The 23,355-nt window shown below is 38.1% G+C and overlaps 1 protein-coding gene across 2 annotated transcripts; it reads right to left on the bottom strand.

The window, feature by feature from the left end:
• Positions 1-1,910: 1,910 nt before the first annotated feature.
• LOC583746 (transcription cofactor vestigial-like protein 4) lies at positions 1,911-22,812 on the bottom strand. Of its 2 annotated transcripts, none has more exons than XM_011672408.2 (4): positions 22,434-22,812; positions 6,098-6,269; positions 3,527-3,897; positions 1,911-3,116 (listed from the first exon to the last, which is right to left on the bottom strand). In XM_011672408.2, exons 1-4 carry the CDS (start codon positions 22,498-22,500, stop codon positions 2,797-2,799), a joined length of 930 nt encoding a protein of 309 aa, XP_011670710.1. In that variant the 5' UTR covers positions 22,501-22,812; the 3' UTR covers positions 1,911-2,796. The 2 variants fall into 2 exon arrangements, with proteins under 2 accessions (XP_011670710.1, XP_788734.3); XM_783641.5 differs by having other exon boundaries at positions 6,080-6,269; positions 22,434-22,806.
• Between the last annotated feature and the right edge of the window lie 543 nt (positions 22,813-23,355).

The following is a 23,355-nucleotide window of genomic DNA, read 5'->3' as shown; positions in this document are numbered from 1 at the left end:
AATTTTGATATAAAATGTCCATATTTAATTTCACAATAATGACAGGCTACACATTTTCCTATCATATATCCACATGATGCAATATCTCCACACTTAAACAAAAAAACCTTAAACATGACATACTTTCAAGATACATGTACTTCCAACATCTCTGACTCTTTGTGTCCTTCACTTTGAAATGTATAGGGAACCACGGCTATACATTTACATACAATACAGAAAAACATCTTTCAACATTAATATCACGATCATACCTCAACAACAAAGACAAGCAACTTCACAATAAGATCAATTCTTCTCATATAATTCAGTTTATATTGTACAATATTTACAGATATTCCTTAAGGATAACTTGTCCTGACACTTTATGTACATTTTTCAGATATATGATGATGACGACAAGCATGTATTCATCTTCTGTAAATTGGATTATACAGAGTACAAGAAGTTGGGAATGGCAAAGAACCAACTTTATACTTATTGCTGCAAAATACATTTAGTGTATATATTTCACACATACATGTATACAAAACTTTAGAGACAGTGAAGGGATAGAGCAAAGCAATATTAATTTTTTTAAACAAATCACGATCTAGGTATTGGCTTTAATGGCACCACCTTTGGTGGCAGACTTTTGGGAGACTACAAGATTTTGTGTAGAGATGCTATTACAATTTATCCACCCCCAGCCCCCCCCAAAAAAAAAAAAAAAAAAAAAATACCGGTATGTTTAAATTCTATGCAGGAATGACTGATTAAAGTTCTATTTCACATATAAATATAACATCATAAGACATGTACACATTCTTTGCTTAAGCATGAAACAAAACCTCACAAGATCACAGCTCCATCCTTCATTTTAGGAAAATATTGTATGGTTTCTTTGACAGACAAGCATTTTAACTAGAAATTAAAATTAAAAAGAAATATACACCACAACCTAGCAACAGGATAACTTTGTTTCTCATTTTCAGATGAGTATCACACCCCCTGAAAAGATCTAAAATTGTGATGCAAAATCTTCAATGGCAAAAAAAAATCAAAGTTGTAACTTGACTTGCCTCGAAAAGTATAGACAGAAGAGAAATGTAATACTAGAAACAAATCATTTTTATATAAAAGATAGAGAGGACGGGAGAGAGAGAGAGAGAGGGAGAGAGAAATAGAGAGAGAGAGAGAGAGAGAGAGAGAGGAAAAAAAAGAGAGACAGAGAGAGAGAGAGAGAGAGAACACCCAGGGTGTTATATTGTGTCACAAGCAATATTCTTTAGGAACCTGATCATCTCACAAGAACTATAATAGTTACAAATCGTTTTGATTTGATTTTAATTAATACATGTACCCCCTCACAGTCTCTCTATCCATCCTGACCTCCTATTGTCTCCCATCTGACGTTACTAGGCTCCATGGGGGGCCATTTACATCAAAATACTTGTAACATGCAAATCAGATTAATAGATCTGCAGTCATCAACTGAACACAAAAGCTAAGGCTACCTGGCTACCTGCCAAATTTCCATAGCCACACACCTGCTCCTCTCTGTCTCTCTCTCTCTCTCTCTCTCTCTCTCTCTCTCTCTGTCTCTCTCTCTCTCTCTCTTCTCAACCTCTCTCTCTCTCTCTCTCAATCTTTCACTCTCTCTCTCTGTCACACTCTCTTTTTCTTTTCACCCGTCCTCTTCCATTGTCTTCTTTCTCTCTCCATCTTTCTATGATTCTCTTCCCCCCCCCCCCCCCCCCCCCCCCCCCCCCCCTCTCCTCATTTATCCCTTTTACAATACTCATTAAAAGAAACACACTGTTCATTGTATTGTGTGTCCTGTCATTTCATTTTCGGAGACGCCCGTTTCCCAATCGCATTAGCAACGAGGAGGGTCCATGAAGGGGCGTGAAGAAACAAAGCCCTTTGTCTGATTTTTCCTTCAGTATCCATGATTTATCTACATCCACATGTACAAGTATGACAACATCTTCCTCCAATTGGATTACACTCTACAATTACAAAACAGATGACTAAAGAAAAAAGACGTAGCAAATACATGATACATCGTACAAGCAGGGGTATCAATTTAAACATAGCACACCATATTTCAGTTATCTTATAGGTTTTCTTTTTTCCCAGGATAAAGCTCTTGGTTAAGAAGTGTGCAGCCTTGCAATTACTAGGGATTCTGATTGCCCTTAGTAGACTGCAAATTTACTGGCCTAAGATCTCATCCGTCCAAACTTTTATCAAACTCTGAAAATTATCAAACTGAGATGACTGCATGTCTTGACAAAGCATGTCGATTGTCTTCTTTAAATTGCTTGACACATTATACTTGATTCTTTTACCACTGGTATAATGTGTATGCCACTATACCTACAATATTTCCCAGTCTCTCAATTACTCATATGTATATATAGCAAACTACTCCACCCAATACTCACTTTTCTTGGACCCCAGTCCCATCATATTGCTATACAATAATTACAACTAAACTGGCTCTTCTTGTGCTCAAACTGTATTGGATGACTGGTAAATCGGATATGCTGACTCCTCAGAAGCAAGAATTACTGGCAAAATAGATGAATATACTTGAATGGGTCAGAAAGTCTGTAGCTCAGATGACTGTTTTAACATGACATCAAGAAAGGTACTTGGTGTGCACACTTGTAACATTTCAGGGCCTTGGAACATTTCAGAACCGGCGAGTCGAAATCTCCTTTGCACAATGGAGATGATTGTCCGAGTACAACCTCACATCTCAGCAATGACTCGTACGTTGTTCCCTGATGGTATTCACCTTTCCATGGTTCATGAAGCCACCGAAGCTTGTTGCTGCTGTACGACGGGCGATGACGACAGGGCTAGGGAAGGGGACACAGAGGGCGATGTTCTGTTCGACACTGGCTCAATGACGTCCTTGATCTGGGACCACTTGTCTCCGAGAGCCTTGGCGAAGTGATCGTCGACAGACCCTGTGATGTTGACTTCTTTAGGTGATGAGGATTGTCTGAGGGTGGGGGAGGGGGCTGCAGGTGGACTGGTAGCTGTGGGTGGGGGACTGGAGTAGGCCTCACGGTAGTTTTGGCCCAAGCTTCTTCTGAAATGCTCTTCAATGTCAGGATCTATATCTGCAAAGGAAACATGCAAATGGTTAATGGTATAAGATATGCTAGTGCATGTAGAGTACTATTCTTTCACTCACAGATTCCGAGATTAATTATGGAATTCTATATGTCTACTAAAAGATGATTACCACTGCTAACAGCTGACAACTTACATTAATCTTTTCCTAGTCCATGAAGAGATCATTATTTCCTTTGTGGTATTATGGTATTCGCCTCATGTTTTTGAGGAATGGTGGATATTTCTTCTGATCAATTTGCACACCAATACTCTTCAGACTGCTACATGAATCACATCAATCTCTAAATTAAACTTACAGTTCTTTCCTTTAAACTGCTATTTGAAGCTCTTAAGACATCATTTCAGATCAAACAATTGGAGACCGCACGCACACACAAACAAGTTCTCTTCTCACCTGCATTCTGTGGTTGTAAAGGTAAGTGATTCTGAGGCATCTTAGCTGACCACCTCTCTGCGCTACTCGCCCTTCCGTTGAGATACGGGGGTACTGGACCAAGCCCCGCCCCAGCGCCTGGAACCATAGCTACCGGTCCTCCATCGGTCCTGTTGGGTTCTCGCAGGAGGGGTGCAGGGGCGCAGGTGATGACCGAGGGGCGTAGAAGCTGCTGGGGCATGTTACGGTGTCTAAGGGAGGGGTGCGGTGGTGGGGGGATGGTCGCTGAGGGTCTCTTGTGAAGGGTTTCCTGTGACATGAGACCAGAGCTGCTTGGAATAGGAAGGTCTGGGTTGATCTCAGGGATCCCTACCATCTCACTGGTGATTAATCTACAAACAGATTGAAAGAGACAAAAAGAACAATAATGAATGATCATGGAGTGCCTTACATTGCTTTCAAATCATATGAAAAGACTTATTGGTGTTTACATGTATGATGGAACCTGTTTTTTTTACCTCTGATGAACTCTGCTTACTGTGTAGTGGTGGTTATTTTACCTGACTGCTAAGAAAGTATAAGTGCTTGTTAGTAAGCAACCAGAGGGGTGACGGCTTTAGGTCCTCATCGAAAGACTGGTAATGAGGATTAATGCCTTTCCAAAGGGCACAAGCATATCGCCTTGGTTTCAAACCTGGGTCACCGGATTAGCTAGAGACCACTGCTCTACCAACTGAGCTATCGCGCATACCATCAGTCAGTAGTGAATATCTCCAACCATTATGGCAAGCTTTGAAAGAACTCCATTCCTGTTACATGTACCGGTACGTCCAATAAAACTTTTGAATGGAAACAATTATTCTAAAGACAAATGGTTCATTTTTCCCCCTTTTTATTTTGACTGGAGGTGACTGATGATGAATATGAGAGTCCATTTGTTATGTTTCATGCATTAATTAGTATATGCTACCATTTCAATTATATTTACCTACAGTACATATACAGGTAGGAAACTACTTAAAGAGTGAAGACCATATCATATTGCATCAAAAGAAAGTTCATGCTATGAAATAGTAATGCACACACTGTGTGGCCATTCTTGTACATTGCATGTGGGAGTTGTTCTCATTGTATTACTGGTAGGTCAATTCTACCCAAAAGGACATTCCGTTAACAAAAGACCTCCAGTAAAAGAATGCCATACATTTGAGAAATTAAGAACCAGTCAATCTCTCTGGTCAAGCTATGGCCCCCATTGTTGACCAGCACGTCCAGACCCTTAGGACAAAAAAGTTCACCATTTTACAAATTTTGTCCACCGCCCTTTCACCAGCCACCACCCACAATCTACTCTTTTTTTTATTACTCTAGCGTAGGTAGGGCATGAAGTGCAACGGATCTGCAAATACATTCCAACTCTGTGCATGATCAATTAAATTGAAACAGAAAGATATCATACATTTTTATAGGCAGAAGATCACATGCAAAAGTTTGTACTATGACAGGCCAGCCAAGCTCAAACAAATGTGACTTTAAACTCAAGCTCATGCACACCGGAAAACTAATTCAGTCAATATCATGCAGTTAAATTCTGTATTCAAACATTTTTCAACAACTACAATTCCTTTATAGTATATACATGTACATCGTACATATACATATAAACTCTACACTGTATTTACATTGTGAACTTGTGGAAAGAAAGTGTTGATTTAATTTTTGTTTATATTCCTTTTCATCACAAATGCTTCCATTTCATAATATGTTTCATCACCAAATCGACCAATAGTCCGACTCAATGTCCTCTGAACGAAAAAAGATTAAGTTTACAATATGAATGGGCCTATGGATTGAAGCAGACACTATCAACTCACATATGCCAGGAATGTGGCTTATCCATGGCACTGAGCAAATAATATTTCAACCATTTGATTCTTATCTTTTCTGAGGGTCAGAGTGTACAATTCTGCCAGAAAAAGAAAAAGAAAATTAAAATCCAAACGAGCTTCTACCGGGTTCATGATTTGCATGCTTACAGTTTCACACGTAGACATAATTTCTACTACTACATGTAGCACAAACTTTACCATTTCTTCGTGCAATGTGGAAGTGCTTATGCTGAGCAAAATTTACAAAATAAAGAAAAACACTGACACGATACAAGAAACAATCACTTGGGGTAGTTTGGGATTGCCAATATTGATCATATCTCATACATGCAAAAGGATCTTGATATATTTTGATATCATGTATACATCTAAACTAAAATTAAAGATAGATAGATAGAAATAGAAATAGAAAGAGAGAGACAGAGAGAGAGAGAGAGAGAGAGAGAGAGAGAGAGGGGGGGGGGGGGGGAGAAGGAGAAGAAGAAGACCAAATAAAATGTAAATAAAAAAAGAAATGATGAAGACAAAATGTCTGCATAGTCAGAATTTTTTGACCATAGGTGTGCTATAAACAGGGCCTCTATTTTGTTGTTTGTTGTTTGTTTATTTTTGAACGGGAGGAAGAGGGGATCATTTCCTGTTATGATGTGAGATACCGGTATGCAAAGCAAAGCAAGACACTCACGTCTGCGTGCTGGCACACCTTGTTGATGTCGCTGCCGTGCTTGTAGCCTTGTGATTGTGATCACCACCGTCGCCGCATCTCATCACGAGAGGACCTTCCCGTCTCTCTACGCTCCGCCGCTGCCGGTTGGTGCGTGACGGTAGCTCCTTCGGCGATTCCGATCGTCCACCCATGGCGTACCCCATGTCACCTGTAAATAACAGAAAGAGATAAATGAGTTACCGATTATAACTATTAGATTGATGAAGATGATAAATGTATCACAGGACATGAGCAACTGATGATACATTACAAACACTGCCCAAGACCAATATCTTGAACATCGCAAAAGCACTTTCTGTCACACGTCCAGAAGTGCGCACAACATCTTTAATTAAAGAAGAAAATTTATGGCAATAATGAAATTTATGATGGAAATTTATGATTGACTCATTGACATCATACTCTCCTGCAAGACTCAATTTTTACAGTACCTGCATAATGCTACAGTATCATACCAAGGAAAGCATTTTGAACGCAACAAACGCCTACAAATGTGAGGGTACCGCATCAAATATGGAAGCACATGTGTACTTGAGGCTTATTTTTAAGTATTAATCATTAAAAAAGATTCAGAATTGAACTTATTGACCATTGTTCTAAAAATCTCCTCTTGACCATACAACTTGAATACATGTGACTCATTGCTTTGTACACAATGGTTCTGTTTGACATCAGATACTTGACCTCAACGTGACATCATAAAAAAGGTCAACTTGTCTGTCCAGTCTCCCTCCCATTCATATGATAAGATCATCCCAATATACTTTTTGTACAGACTACAATTTTATCATGGTGGCCCCTGCATGTACATGTATGTACCTACCAAGGGGACTGGGTGTATTAGTACATTAGGATGAGAAAAAGTAAAAAATAAATTGAGTTAATTTCTGAAAAAATACACTGTAAGATGAAATTTAAGATGTAGCTGCTTCAATGCCCTTTTTATAGTGCAAAATAATATGTTCCACTTTTTCAATAGCACAAGATATAAGCATTGTTTACAGACTTTCTTAAAAGTACAAATAATATTTCATGATTTTTATACCAACTTATATCCAAGCTCTCCCAGGAAGCACAAAGAGAACACATTTCCCAAAATGATAAATCTCATGAATTATGACAATAAAATGTGATGTTTATTAGTCGTAGTGTCGCCTGTGCACTTCCTTCATTCTTTTTGACAGCATTAGGCAACATTCTCCCTGGGATACAAACAAAAATGTCTCCCGTCTCTAACCTTTTTTTAAGGACTTTCCTTTTTTTTCTTTGATTTCTTCTCTCTAGGTGTGTCCTCATCAGCTCGAGATTTGCCAAATAGCCCGCTATTTCTGATTTGGGAAATAATCCTGAAGTTACAAATCACGTCTTCATCAGCTCGAGATTCGACCTCGAAACTTGAAACTCGACCTTGAGAAATTAGCTCGAGATATTTCGCTTAGCGTTCGTGCATAGTGCGAGTCTTCGGGCTGGTGAAGCCGCACCGGACCAATAGCGGGATATTTTGCCAAATAGTGGGATATTTTGCAAACTATCCCAAGATATCTTGGGCTGATTATCCCGACAATATATCCTGCTAATTGCAACTTCGGGCTGATGAAGACACAAATTAGCTGGATAATTTGCGATCGAGATAGTTGAAATAGCGGGATATTTGGCAATCTTGAGCTGATGAGGACAGGCCTTCTTTCCTTTTTTCCATCTTTGTGCATGCGTGCAAGCAAACGCTCTGTAGGCAAAGCTGGTCAGCCACTTTCCCACGCTATCAACAGGCCTCAGCTATGCAGACTATGTAGAGAATGGAGCCTAGGGATTGATTTAATTTTCTTCTCCGCGACAGGAACAGACAGGGGGACAGCCACTGACAAAACAGTTCAACTTTCTTTCCCTTTCTTTTTTTTTTTCTTATCTGACAATTTCCAAGTTAATGCTGCAGGCCCTTTTTTATTATGTGATGCATTTTCACAACTTTTGTCAATCTTTTCAATGGATAAACTTGATCATTATGTGTACTATTTACTACAAAGAAGCTACAACTTATCTTGTGTTACAAAATAATAACTGTTGCATCTGTTTAGAGCCATAAGGACATTAATTCATATACTTCAACATAAACTTTACGCTATTTCCTTTGGAAACTACAAAGTAGTTTGAGGAAAACAAACAGGAAAAGGGATCATTAATACTGTGAAAGAATTCTGAACTATAACATACACAGTGATATATGAAGAATACATTCTTGGCTTAATTTTTGTGCGTTATGGAATCCTTACTACATACAGAGGACCCAGCCCTATTGTCAACAGAACTGACAATAGCCTCGGTATTTTTGTTCACCTCTTCTATGTATTTTATTCCCTTTGTTGGGAAGGCTGGTATGCCAGGAATTCTTAATGACTCGCGATATTGATTTACAGACAATGAAAATGAACCAGAGATCCATAAACGAGCAAGCATATCTATAGCATAGGAGATAAGATGACTCGAACTAAAGCAAGGTTGTATTTCAAAAGTATGCTACACACCATGTAAAATATGAAAAAGGTATTATTTACTCATATACAGCTTCCTACAATTGAAATAAAAGACTTTTTTCCTGAACTTTGCAAAATACGACATTGACACACTAAGCAATTTTCCAACGCTTCCATACATGTACATAACAATGGAAAGCATTGCATGTGTTCTTTGAAATCAGGAAATTTGAGTTAGATATGCTAGTAGCAATCATTTTAATTCTTGGCTTTGCAATTCAATTTGAAATTCTTCAAATAGTTTGATCTAATGGAATTTGAAACACCCACACAGGCCACATATACAGTTTCGAATTATTGACTACTGTACATCATGTAATTGCTGTAGGCCCTAACTCATTGTAAATATGCCATACTGTTGCATGACAATGCACAAAATGAATATAAATTATGATTAAAGAATTGTTTGTAAAACATCACATTTGCAAACACCCCATACACCTCTTTTGTACTACAGTCTCAACAAGATATGGGAAGGTCATACATGTACATACATACTTGTTAATTCAAGAAGGCAAAAGACAATGAAAATAATTATCCAGTAATAATGATACAACTAAGATTTAAATCTATTCACATTTAATAATCACTTCCTCATATAAAATAAATTCATTAAAAGAATGTGACATTATATACTTCACATACTTGTACCTATAGCTTAAAACAAAGAGATACTACTTTGCTTAAAACAATAAGGCTCATGTGACACTCGGGTTACTTGTATCACATGTTCGAATTGAGTTCATAAAAATAGGACACTTGCATGATTTGTCAAACTAATTTTAATCAGAAAGGGAACAAATATGATTTATATAAGGAGAAAATCAATTACAGACAGGAGGTATACCATTCTATTTTCATTCTTATTCTCGTCTTCAGATCAACTGGGAATTTGTCGCTCAGTTTCTAGATATACACCTCCTGTCATCTCTTCTTATTAAACAAGAAGATAATGGGAAACAACTTCAGGGGCAGCCCTTTTGAATAATCCCAATAAAATGATATAACATTCTTTTTACATATGGTATTCTAAATATGGGATGAGCGATATTTCCGTGTCGGAAAGTGCATGTATCACGGCTACTTTTAACCCCCTTTTTTGCTTGTACTGGACTTAGTCATAATCATCATAAAACAGATGTATTTCCTGCCAATTTGTGTTTGATTCTATCCCAATCCAAGCCTGCACCTAAATTACCTCTATTTCCAGGAGTGGAAACATTAAAGCATCAAATCAAATTCAACTTGACTGTTCTTCCGGACAAGAGATGAGAAAAAGAATGAACAAATGGAAAGCAAATGAATTTGAAAAAGGAAAGAAATCTTTAAGAGTTTCTACAGATTGAAGTGGAGAGCCACCATAAAAGAGCTAGATACACAGAAGAGACGGGGCAAGAGAAATTCAATTATCAAAGGTAGGAGAAAGGGTAGATAAAGAGCTTTAAAGAGAAGGTTGAGTTCTGGGAAGAGGTGAAAAATAATTTGTGAGCATTACTCATTCTTATTATGCAAGTGTGGAAGAACATCAGTTAAGACATGTTTCCTGAAAAGCATGGCTCTTCAAATGCCTTCATATTCTAAATATGCATGTAACATCGTAAAAATCGGGGGCCGGCTTTTTACGCCACGTGTTCGTGTAGTCCCATATACATCTTTCTGTGCAAGTGTTTGTAACTTTACCAAGACTTGGCCAAATTTCTTATCATTTTGATGATTCCAGAACCTTGCAATACACACAAATTCTTATATGCTAGATGATCAACCTTTTCTGGTCAGTTCCACATCATTTCTTTCACAATGCAATCGCATGACCAGAACTCAACTTCATCTTTAATCAAGGAAAAAACTCAAAAAAGTCACTAAAATACAGTCATGTAAAATGGTAGAGGAAAATATACAGGAAGGAGACAGTAATAAATAGAAGGACAGGGGGCAATAAATAGCTTTACAAAAGTGACGGAGAGAGAAACAAATCATGTCAATTGAGAGGTAAACAAAAAGAGGTAAGAACGAAAGAAGGAACAGACGAAATACAAAAGATGAGTTTAATAGCACAAGTAGAATAAGTCAATTCATAGCCTCATGAAAACAAAGCTAAGAAAAAATAAAAACAGTAAATTGGAAATATCCCCTCCCAATAAATCATTAGCAACCTTTATCTTTAACCTTTAATGTAGATCATGCAATTCATTAACCAGTTTCCCGTTATTAATTAACTTTGTAAACTCTCTTTTTTCCATCGGAAGTACCAGATGTCTTGGAAAGTGAACCTCCAAAGAAACTTGATTTAGATGAAGGTAACATCAAACATGGCATATTACTTGATTAAACTTCTTGTTTCTGTCAGGCTGAATTTCCTGTGCTTTTGAAAGAAGGAAATTGGACAGAGCTAACAACATGTAGATGTTGCTTTTTCTTCCCACATTTTGGAATGCATCCAAAGTAGAAAAGGTGAATATCATAAAAAACAAAAATATTAACTTTGCACAAATTAGGAAAGATTCTACAAACAAAGGAGAAATAAATGGACAGCCTCAACTGGGATTCCTAGTTGAAATCCCTTTTTTGGCGATGGGGGGGGGGGGGGGGGGGGGGGGGGGCAAGGGGAAACAAAGGGTATCTTCTGGAGGTTACCCTGGACTAGTAGGCAGTAGAGGGAAATCCAACCTTGGTAGTAAACTACTCTAAAGGATAGCAGAAAATCATAGAGGCAGACTGGTGAAAGTTTGAACGAAATCAGACAAAATTGAGTTAAAGTGAACCGCAAACACCACTTTAAGGGAACATCAGCTCAAACCAATGTAGGTAAGTCAACTTCTCTCTCTCGTCCCCCCCCCCTCCCACCCCCTCTCTCTCTGTCTCTCCACCCCCCCCCCCCCCCCCATATCCTCTCTCTCTCTCTCTCTCGTCCCCCCCCCCCACTACTTACCCCCCACCCCTCTCTCTCTCTCCCCTCTCCGTCTCTCTTATGTTTAGGGGGGGGGGGGGCTTACAACATATAGGCTGTTCCATTTTATACACAAAGAAAATGAGTCTGTGACTGTGTATACCAGACTAATTTACATGTACACATGCATGTATGCAACCTAAAGCCAAGGTATTTAATTCATGTATGACTCACGAGCTTACTATGACAGTCATGTCATCTCAACACCATACAAAAACCACATATACATGTAGTCTAGCTGTACAAACGCTACTGCTGTATTGTCTGCCGAGAGTCAAAAGGGCATACTGTACATCTACGCCCAACATACAAGTACATGTCATTAACACCTTCTGGCTCTATTCCAAGGTTTCAAACAAAATGTGCTGTATATATGTATTCATAAATCTGCAAGACCTAAAATGCAGAAAATGTATGCTCCCCCTTTTAGAACAAGCCATATTTCTTCAAGCACCACTATGTACCGTACTTACAGATATTGTCTGCAGAGACTAGAGAGCCCAAAATGTGATTAGCATTTTACATAGGACATACCGGTAGAGATAACGCCCTTATGTATCTCTAAACAGACGATAGATCAATCAATATTAATCATACCATTTGCATTTATTGCAGGGTATTGGCAGTTGCTTCTGATCTACAAAAGCAATGATTTTGTCATTCTCAATGTTCTATTCATAATGAAAAAGGTAATGGTGTTCAGGTAATAATAATGTAGAAATGCTGCTTATTTCATAATGCTATCACCCACATGCATGAATTAAAATGTATTCCTTGTCAATTCATAACATCCTATTTACTGTACGTCACACTATACAACATATACACAGTCACACACAAACATTGCTGGCATCTATGATCATCCACTGTCCGCAGCCTCCGCATCGGTATGCATCAATTATGAATCTCTTTTCTCTCGTGCATGTATCTTGTTCTGAACATGCATAAATTAATTAGGGAGTGTTAAAATGTTGTTCTTTATTCCTTGTCAATTCATAACATCCTATGCTGGTATCTCTTTGGTACGATCACACTATACAGCACACACACCCTTACGACACACACACAAACACACACACACATTGCTGGCGTCCACTCTCCGAAGCCTCCGCATCGGTATGCATCAATTATGAATCTCTTTTCTCTTGTATCTTGTTCCACAGGTCCATCTGAATCTGATGAGGGACATGCATAAATTAATTAATGGAGTGTTAAAATGTTGTTCTTTATTCCTTGTCAATTCATAATATCCTATTGTGTGTACGTCACACTATACAACACACACACACATGGCTGGCATCTATGATGACTCTGCGCAGCCTGAGCATTGGTATGCATCAATGATGAATCTCTTTTCTCTCGTTTCTTGTTCTACCTCACCAATCTGATGAGGAACATGCATAAATTAATTAAAGGAGTGTTAAAACGTTGATCTTTATAACATCCTATGCTGGTATCTCTTTGGTACATCGCACTATACAGCACACACACGCGCCTTTACACACACCCACACACACTGCTGGCATCCACTCGCAGCCCGCATCGGTATGCATCAATTATGAATCTCTTTTCTCTCGTATCTTGTTCCACCTCGCCATCTGATGAGGAACATGCCGGGAAGGCAGACAAACCGACGACGACGCGGAGAAAAATGAGTCATCTTTTCAATCATGGAGAAAAAAAAGCTAATTTATGCATCTTGTCTCCAAGCTGGTGGCAACGGTGAATATGTAGGAAGCTGTGCACATATCTACACTGTATACGAGTAAAGCCTGCATGCCGATACGCTGTTGTAAAAATACTGTTATCTGACTTATTGTATCTTATGACAAACAGTTATGGAAGGGATAATTTAAGTCTAACATCTACCATGCTTTATTTATTCTTGATTCTTAAATCTTGGCTTTTATTTAAATTATCATTTTGTTTCTTAATGCGGATTCATTATTATCCTAATATTTTCTATTTCCTTTAAAATTCACCCATGTTTAATTCTAAATATGAGTTCCTGTAGCTATGTGTTTTTTTTTAATTCATGATCGTTTTTTTCTGTGTTAATATAAAATAGCGTTATGAAAAATATACACATTATTCGTTGAAAGTGGGTATGAACTAGGATAATTATTTCAGTACATGTCACAGAGAACATTTGAAATTTTAAAACCTGGTCTCTATCCTCCTTAGCAATTTTGACTTATTCTCTTATTCATATTCCAACATATATTCTGAATGACAGGGTAAATACATGCAAGTCAGGTAGAGAAAAATTAATCTGTCAAATGACTTCCAGATGTAGAATAAAACATCTAAAAACCCTGAAGCCATCCTTCAAAGTTATGAATATAATTGCATTAAAAATATTTGCACCAATACAACTGCATGATAGCTGTACCGGTACTATTTTATTATGTGCTCTAGAATCCAATTACACATGTACACCTGTATTGTTCCGGGGGAGGGGGGGGGGGTTGAAACAATCATAAGTCTAACTTCTTGGACATCTAATCCATAGAATCATGCGTTATAGAATCTGTGTACGCATTTTTAAGGGATGTCCGCCAACTTTGACGCACATACTGTATGGCGGCTTAGAGAAACTGGCCCCCAGATATCTATCATTATATTATCTGGTCATTTAAATTGAGCATTCAAACTTTGAATTACAATCAATTAATATAAAAAACAATAAAGTTAAAAATACAGTTGTTTACATTGAAGCTGGACTGCTGGAGAAGATAGTGAGAGGGTCGTACTAACAGAAGATGGTATTGATTTACAATGTACATCAGACAGCGAGAAACAAAAACATTGAAAAAAATGTTTGAACAAACACACCTAGCTAACCTACCTGGTGGAGGAGACAAGTAGGGAAGATGGAAAGCATTGAAGCATGTCAAAAACGGTGCATAGCTCATTGTTTCCATCTCGTCACTCAAGGAATATATATATACAACTTGATGTGGGACCAGCAGTTCAGAGTCAAGGTCTTGCACAGAAGCTAGCTGTAATCAATTTCTCAAGGACTGGCAGACGACCAAACCAAGCGAACACAAAAGTCTTGGTTTATAGTCTAAACAATTGTTGTCTTGACGATTCAAACCAAGAAGTGATGACACAATTAACAGGGATTACAGCAATCGGCAGGAATTACTACAGGAAGAAGCCGCAGAGTACTCCCACTGAGAGGAAACAGGTCGCAGGAAGTCAGTCTTCAATCAAACACACACAATCATTCCATCACCATCTCCTAGACTAGCCCAGCCGTTCATTTGGTCTGTGTTTGGGTTCCAAGCTTCTGATCCAACCACCACCACCGCTCTACTACCACCTCTTCGGTCTAACAAACCACGGGACTAATCATCCAATCAGGAGCTAGCGTCTTCCGCTGGCATCTCGTTCAAGCGATGGAACAAAAAATTCTTATAGGCATCAACTTGTTTTGTTAGTCTTGGTTGTTCAAACCAGTCTTCTACAGCAAGGAATATGATGGTGGGGACTTGCAGAGATAAAAGTTACAGCAAGAGGATCACTGATGCTGACACTCAATTGTAAACATTGGCAGGAAATGCAGTTCAATATAGCACATCAAGTTGCAATTGTGGATTACAATTTTTTTAAGAAACTTTTTCCAGTTTAATACTAATGAAGTTCTATAGCACCCCTAGATTTTGTTTAAACTTGGTTTAATTGACTGTGGTTGCTCACTGCACTGTCCCTTAACTTGGAATATGAAGAAAAGGCTAAAACATGCAATATGAATCCATAAGCGTTGCAATAATCCACGCCATACCATAATCTTCATTTACACAGCCTTCTAATGCAGACTAGAGCAATGAAATGGCAAGCCTGGGAAGTGAAATCCACAGATGCCAGGGATTGTAACCAACCCCAAAATACCACTGCTTGCTTGCCTGGCCTGCTCCCACCCGGCCGGCCCCCTGTGTAGTGACAACATTGAACCAGTTTTCACAAGACAAAAGAACTACTAGTTGAACTAGCATCAGTATCTGGAACTGTTCTCCCTCTCTGGCATAAGAAGGACTTCAAACTGGCTTTTGAAAAAATGAAATATTAGTTTATTTATTTTGTGGAGAGAGAGAAATATGTGCCTACTTTAAAAAAAAAAAGGATTTTGCAGCCAATCTCACTAATAGATAGATGAATATTTCATGTTTCAGGGTGAATTTGAAGTCCATCTTGTTTTTTACAATCCTGTTAAGACGGAATGTATATGTACACTGTAGTCGATTACGTCATCCGTGTGCGCTAAGGCAAACGGAACTGCAATAAATTTGGGTAAAAGTGTTTGATGAAAAATGTGATAAAAGCGGTCACACTTTTTGGAAAGTTTTGCAAAGTTGGGGAGGAATCAACACCCAAAACAACCAAGACTAGAGATGGGAATTAGTTGCACACAAGCAGGTCTTATACATGTAGATCAGTGTCTTGGTCTTGACCCCTTTTCCACTAGACATAACCTAAATTGAAGTTGTCTCTAGGACTGTATTGAGTGAAACCAGGTCCAAACACCAGCTAGCTATGCAAATGACAATCTGAGCTATGCTAAGAATGCAGGGGTCATCCCAACATCCCTGGATACCAGATCTTAACAACAGCTTGAGGGCTGACAAGGTGGAAGTTGAAAGCGCACTTCCCGATAGGCAGGCAGGCAGGCAGGCGTGCTCAACGGGGGAAAAAAGCGTAAGCACACACTGGTCTCTGGGAGAAGACCAAACCCAAATGTCTTCAAGTCTTACGGAAAGTAGTCTAGGGATCCTATGATCTTCATACTGTACTTCTCAAAACCCAAGTAAATGTGAGATACTTCAAAATGTTTAAAATTCATTTTTCACACACATTGTAACATAATAACATCAACTACCGGTATGTGTTGATTTCACAATGGAACGCTACATCATCAAATGTCTTCAGGTCTTACAGAAAGTAGTCTACGGATCCTATGATCTTCATACTTCTCAAAACCAAGAAAATGTGAGACACTGCAAAATGATTAAAATTCATTTTTCACACACATTGTAACATAATAACATCAACCATGTATTGATTTCACAATGGAACGCTTCATCATCCTTCATATTAAAGTATTAATTACACGAAGGAAACGTGTTAAATGTCATGCCGCTAGACTACAGGATGTAGATTTTGCAAAGCTCCCTTGGTTCACATGTCCAGGTTAACAGTGAAATATTTGGGGCCACATATATGGGCTCGGTTAGCTTTAAATTTGCCCATGTTTTTCAAATCGAGGATATTGCTTTACATTCCAAGACCTCTCTCAGCGAGCCCCATATTGTTTGGCCAAAGATTTCCATCAAATTCCCTCCAAATGGTTTTGATGCTGGAGGCAGCAGCTAGTCCAAGCTCAAATTTGTAGTTCAAGTCTAGAACTTAGAAGCTCCTGGGGGGCAAATATACAAAATTGTGTCAACTTGAGGAAATTTGCAAAGGCTTACAAATTAGTAACATAACAAGAAAACATATTTTCTGATTGGACACTCCTTTCTCGGAAAGAAAATTGAACCAGTCAGCTGCAAAAAATGAGGGACTTTCTATCCTACAGGCCTAGCTATAGGAGGAAGGCTTGCCTGTAGCCCAAAGGATTTTGTGAATATAAGAATATAAGATATTGAAAAATACAGAGCTTTTAGAAGTACTGGTGTTAAGTAATTTTGAGTTCAAATTGACATAATTAAAATCCCTTTTACATGTAATTCACAAGAAATTACATGAGACCAGATAGCAATTAGTTCTGGGAAAGTGTGAGGAACTACGGTAGTCTAAAAGACATTTCTAGAAAGACAAACAAATCGTCCCTAAAGAAATACCTTAGCTACATGTACAAGTTAAAACCTCTATCTCCCCCCTCCCCCCCCCCCCCCACCAAAAAAAATATATCACAACAAAATAAGGTGTCATCCTACACTTTATCTGTCTTCAAATATAATCTTATGCTAAGTGCATTTGGTGATAGGCTTCAAAACAAGTTTTGACTATAACACATTGTGAATGTAACAAAATTACAAGAGTAAAGCCGCAGTACATCTAAAAGATTCTTGATAATCCAAGACTTCAGATAATGAGGCAAGATGGATGCTCGTTAAAACTGCATATACATGTAGGCCTACAACACTTCAAGTTTTAAAATCCAATTAATTTACGCGTAAAAAACTTTCGTTTGTAAAGGTCACAATGTGAAACTCATTTTTATCATTACTACTGTCTAATCTTCCCCCAGTCCGCATCCTGTTCGACTCTTTTCTTTGTTCTTATTCCGCTCTGATTCTCTAATTTCTTTCCAATTCTCTGTCACAATATCAGTCCTCTGATCGCTTTTTAACTCTCTCTCCCATAACAAAACCCAGTACGTCGCATTTCCTCTTCTCCCAAGTCTCCGTTAATCATTTCTCCCTTTTCCTTTCTGACCCTCCCTTTCTTTTCCTTATCTAATTAGTACTAAAGCCTCCACCATCATCACCCTCTTATGTTTCTCTCCCTTCCTCTCTCATTTCCATTCTCTCTCTCAATAGATGATCTCTCTCCCTCTATCTCTCTCTCTCTCCCTCTATCTCCCTCTCTCTCTCTCTCTCCCCCTCTCTCTCTCTCTCTCTCTCCCTCTCCATCTCTCTCTCTCTCTCTTCCTCTCTCTCCTCCAAAGTGGCCATTTCCTTCCTTTACTAATAATTTCCCTCAGCTTTTTTTCATGAACCCACTGTCAATGTCACTGGTTCGCATTAGGTTGGAAATCCCAGGCGAGTTGATGATAGATTAAACAGGATCTCCCCTGTACACACACACTATATGCAGTCCATTGCTAATTGAATAATTCGCAAGTGCAATTGAAGGGTTACTGGCCATGTGACCAATACACATGAGCAAAAAGTAATGTGTGAAAAAAACTAATGTGTTCCCCCGCAATACTCCTATCAATGTATATATCATAGCCTTTTTACGATGTATATCGTATAAAACCTTTGTCCCCTTTTTGTAAATTGAATAAAATGAGCTTGTACTAGCCTACAGAATGTATTGGATGCATGCCTGCTGGAGGATGTATCTGAACAATAGATACCGGTAATCATTGTCAAACTACACAGCTTTAACAAGAAAGATTCCCTGACTGGAAAGATTCTTAGAAAATCATTACAAAAATAGCTTTTCTGTGAAATCAATTCAAAACCAAACTGTTGTAAGAACATTAGCACTATCTTTTTCGAACAGCATCAAGCATATTCCATGTAATCCAAGATTATACACATTTTACACTACAAACATAAATTCTAGCAATCTGAAAGTGAAATTACTAAGTACAGTGTTTCTTGGAATGGAGATACACAGGCATGTATGCTCATTCTCGCATCAAGCATAATGTAATTTGCAATTGTATCTAAAACTTCAAGGTGCAATGCAGGCAAATCTCATTCCACCAATCTCCTTTAAGTCTGCGGGAGCGAAAATTACAGCGGAAATGGTTAATGTTGGCGCAAACTTGGATGATTTTTCAATATGGCTGTGCTTGTGAGGGGAGTCTAAAAGGCATCAGCTCAAATTTGGATAGGAAAGGCAGACGAAAGAGATTGTTTTTCCTCGTGTTCAAGTTCAGTGAAATGTGCTCAGTCTATCAGAAACAGGAAAGGGATAGTGTGAAGAAAATGTGAATTACTGAAGAAAAAAGCTGCAACTCTTTGCATTTTAGTCATGTGATCATCTTGAATTTCAATGATTGCTGACATCTTTCTTCTAGCTTGTTTTTGTTTTTTTCCCAATCAACGTGAACAATTGGTGTTATTTCTTATCACATTGCTCACAAGCTAACTCGTGGGAAAACCTGTTAGCAGCCAGCGAAGGGAGGGATGAAAAACTATTTGTTTAACCATATTTATGAATTTACTAGACATTTTAGTTCTGAACTAATTTATAATTGAAATGAATCTTGGAATACAATTCTACAACAAGCTTTGCAGAATTTCAGCTACAAAGTGCATATATTGCAGAAATTGATAATATAATTTCATTTGTTCATTCAAATTCGTGGAGAGGAGAGTGTCTACTATCGTACATTTTTTAGAAATAATAATGTGCACTTTTATCACTCTATCCATAAATCACATCTCGTTCTCTAATTACATGTACCTCGATCAAAAGACAGCATTTCCCTTTCAACCGGTAGGAAAAAATTTGGAAGGATATCCATTATCTTGTCATACAACCCCCCCCCCCCCCTCCCCCACTCAAAAACATGAATAGCATAGAAATCCATCACAGGGAAAACTCTTTAAGGGTACGTTTAAGCTCAGCTTTTAGGCCATAATGAGGCATTTAGTTCAAAACACGGTTGCATCCTTTCTCATTTTCGTATAAACGCCAATAGACGCTGATCATAAACTCACAAACAGGTGCGTTTTCGATCGGCGTTTCTGGGGAAGCATAAACGCACAATCATTCGTAAACACGTTAATACGGTGCACAATATATATATTAAGCTTGTTTTCTTCTCAAGGCATGCACAGGCACGAGCAGAGTCATCCGAGCAAGATCATTTGTAACCTGTTAACTTAATACTAAGTACTTCTTCCATATTTATATCATTGAGTTGAAATGAGTGTCATGGGCTCAAACTACAGCGAAGAGGGCCCTTCTCCTCGCTTGGTCCGAACCCGAAATGGAAGATGAATTGAATGAGTTTCAAAAAAGTGGCGCCCCAACTTGAACTGGCCTCCCGGGGTCAATGTAGCATGCGCAGTGCAGGTTTGCGAATCCAGATACAGAGCCTGAATTCGCCTGGAGAAGGGAAGCATAAACGGTAACCCCGTGGAACTGCCTTTACGATGAGCGTTTCAAAACGCTCATGAATTCTACCTTCAAAAGTGAGCACAAACGCACCCTAAGACTAAGGCAAAGACACATCTGTATATATTGATCAAAGTCACATACTATGCATTTTGAATAAAAATACAAACATATCGGCCTATACAACATACATGTACGTACCACTGAAAAGTAATACTTGTGCAAAAATTGCTGGGGTGTTTTAAAGCACATGACTCGGTATATCATGTGATAATGGATTTATAGCTACAATGATATCAAATGGGCCAATATGTATACAAATGGCTGATAGTGACATGATTGATATATTTTGTCAGGCATGTCATTGTTGATTTGGATTATAGTATTCTTCATTCAGTATTTCAGTTCAGGACAATCTTGCCAAAATTAATGATCCATGTATAATAAAAGGTTAGAATCCATCAAATTTTGTTCCATACCCAATGATCTTTTAAAATCCATATATTTTTGCCATTGTTCATAAAGTGTTGTCAACGATAAAGTCAGTAAAATGAGCTATTGTAAGGGACAATGGTTCAACAATGGTTCAATATTACCGCAGGTTGATCGCAAAAAGGTCTTGAGGTAACAGAGAAATAATAGTTACATTTGTATGGTGCTTATTACTATGTTTCTGATCACTTTACATTGTGATTATTATTACCCCGGTCATTGGATCCAATCGCTCATCAGCTCATGATAGTGCACACACTCTGCTCCCTAGGGAGTCATTTTTAGTTTAAGCGCACACAGGCTGCCAATATAACCAAATTGTTAATGTATGTATTCTATCGGGTACCCATTTAACACCTCGGTGGAGAGTGGCAAATGTAGATCATTGTCTTGCCAAAGGACATTGGTGCTATATCTGCCACGGGACTCAGAGCGCAAACAAATGTGATCCACAGTCCAGTGATGTATCGCCACTAGACCAGGATACCTATACTTTCTTATTAGTATTACATCCTCATTATTTTATTATTAATATTATTATCATTTTCTATATAATCATTGTAGGGTTATTATTATCATCAATCATTTATTATTTCCTGTATATTGCATATTGGTAATAAACATTATTATTCTTTACTGAATATTATAATTAAGCGCTGCATATATGCATATTAAATATCTACTAGCGGTACTTATTTTGTAACTAGTCTTGAATGAGAGGAGAAAGGGGCCTATAGTAATATTCAAATTAAAAAATACTGCACTGTCTTGATGAATTATATAACATACCAAATGAAAGAAAAAAGTGAAAGGCGTAAGTATTCTCAAAAAGAATGAAACGCAGATAATTATTAATACCCCAAAAAACAAAACAAAAAACACTTTAATATTTTTATTGACAGAAAATATATTACAGTAAATTTGCACAGGTCTGCAGAATATTGTAAATTTCATGACAGATTAGGGCACACTTGTGATATTAACACAAAAATATTTGCATGCTCAGTGATGCAACATCAAACTGAATGCAAGAATTGTGAAGATAATATTTGCACAAAAATCATGAAATGAGAAGCATTCACCAGCACCACACCGACACTCTCTGGCTATAATCAGTCATGTGTCATTCAAGTCCTAAAATAATAGCTAAGCAAGTAATAATGGCATATAAGGGTTGGTTGGTAATTCTTTATTTGAACGGTGATCTCAAGGTTCAATTATGTGAAAACATCAAACACAAAAGAAAGGTATGCAGTGTTGAAAATATGTGCATGCACCACTCTCTAAGCTCTGCTGCTTGGCTACACGAGATAGAGCTATGCGGTAAGTACTGCGCGCGTCGCGGCCGCTAGGGCGAAACATGAGCGACTGGTGTGATTATGGTAGGCAATGCAAGTAACGTGCAAACAGGTTGCCACTGCGCTGTGATGATATCCGAAACCACCTCTCAAAACGATACGGGTCACACATCACTATTCCGTATTAATATTTCCGATCAGATTTTATAGTCTGACAAAATTTTGATCAATCTCACCTTCTTTTGGATCTGTTTCAACGAGTGTAGCCGCTCGAGAAAGCACATCGAGTGGTGTTTCCATCATGACAATTTTCTCTTGCACTCGATTCGCTCTTCAATTCCACACACGGACAGAAAACGTAGATTGCTGGTCTATGAGTATGATTGGTAAACAAAGGACAGAATATGTAGAACAACAGTAAAATGCTTCTACACCGGTAGGAAAATTTGAGGAAAAATCTGTGAGAAGTGTTTTCTTTTCGGAAAATTGGTTTCAGTGAATGGTCTTCCAAAACGCATGTCGATCACAATGGGCTTATAAATTTTGCAGCCACAAACAATCACCAGTTCGCAACGGGGATCAAACAAGTTGATAGAAAATATGCCAGGAATGAAGGAATGTGTATTGAGTAGGGCCATACCATTCACAAAGAGGGACAATGTATTTTGATAGCTCTGTTTGGTTGTGTATTTGAAGAGCTTCCCCTTGATAATTCTACCTGAAAATATATATATATATCATTACAGTTATAATAACCTTATCATTACATATAAAATATGTCCATGAAATATCGTACAAACAAGATATTAATTTTTACACTCATTGGAATGAATTTACAAACCCTGTGAAAAGTGCATGTTTCGGAATTTCATGGGTATTGAACTACCTGAAAATAGAAAAAAGAGGGACGACCTCCAACCCTCGCCACCGAATCTACACAACCTGTTAAAAATCGATGGATCTCTTTTCACTCAGGAATTTACAAAAGGTGCAATTATTTAGACTGTGTGCATTTATGCATTTTTGTTTCGTCACTTCATATCGTCTTTGGAAATTCAACACGAATTCCATTGTGTTTTTGTTTTGTCATTTAAAATAAAGAGAGAGAGAGAAAGAGAGAGAGAGAGAGCGAAAGAGAGAGAGAGGGGGGGGGGGGGG

Source organism: Strongylocentrotus purpuratus, unplaced genomic scaffold (genome assembly GCF_000002235.5).
Source record: "Strongylocentrotus purpuratus isolate Spur 01 unplaced genomic scaffold, Spur_5.0 spur5_contig_858, whole genome shotgun sequence".
Taxonomy (NCBI): domain Eukaryota; kingdom Metazoa; phylum Echinodermata; class Echinoidea; order Camarodonta; family Strongylocentrotidae; genus Strongylocentrotus; species Strongylocentrotus purpuratus.
Note: the sequence above shows the minus strand (reverse complement) of the source record. Positions and strands in the feature narration are given on the sequence as shown.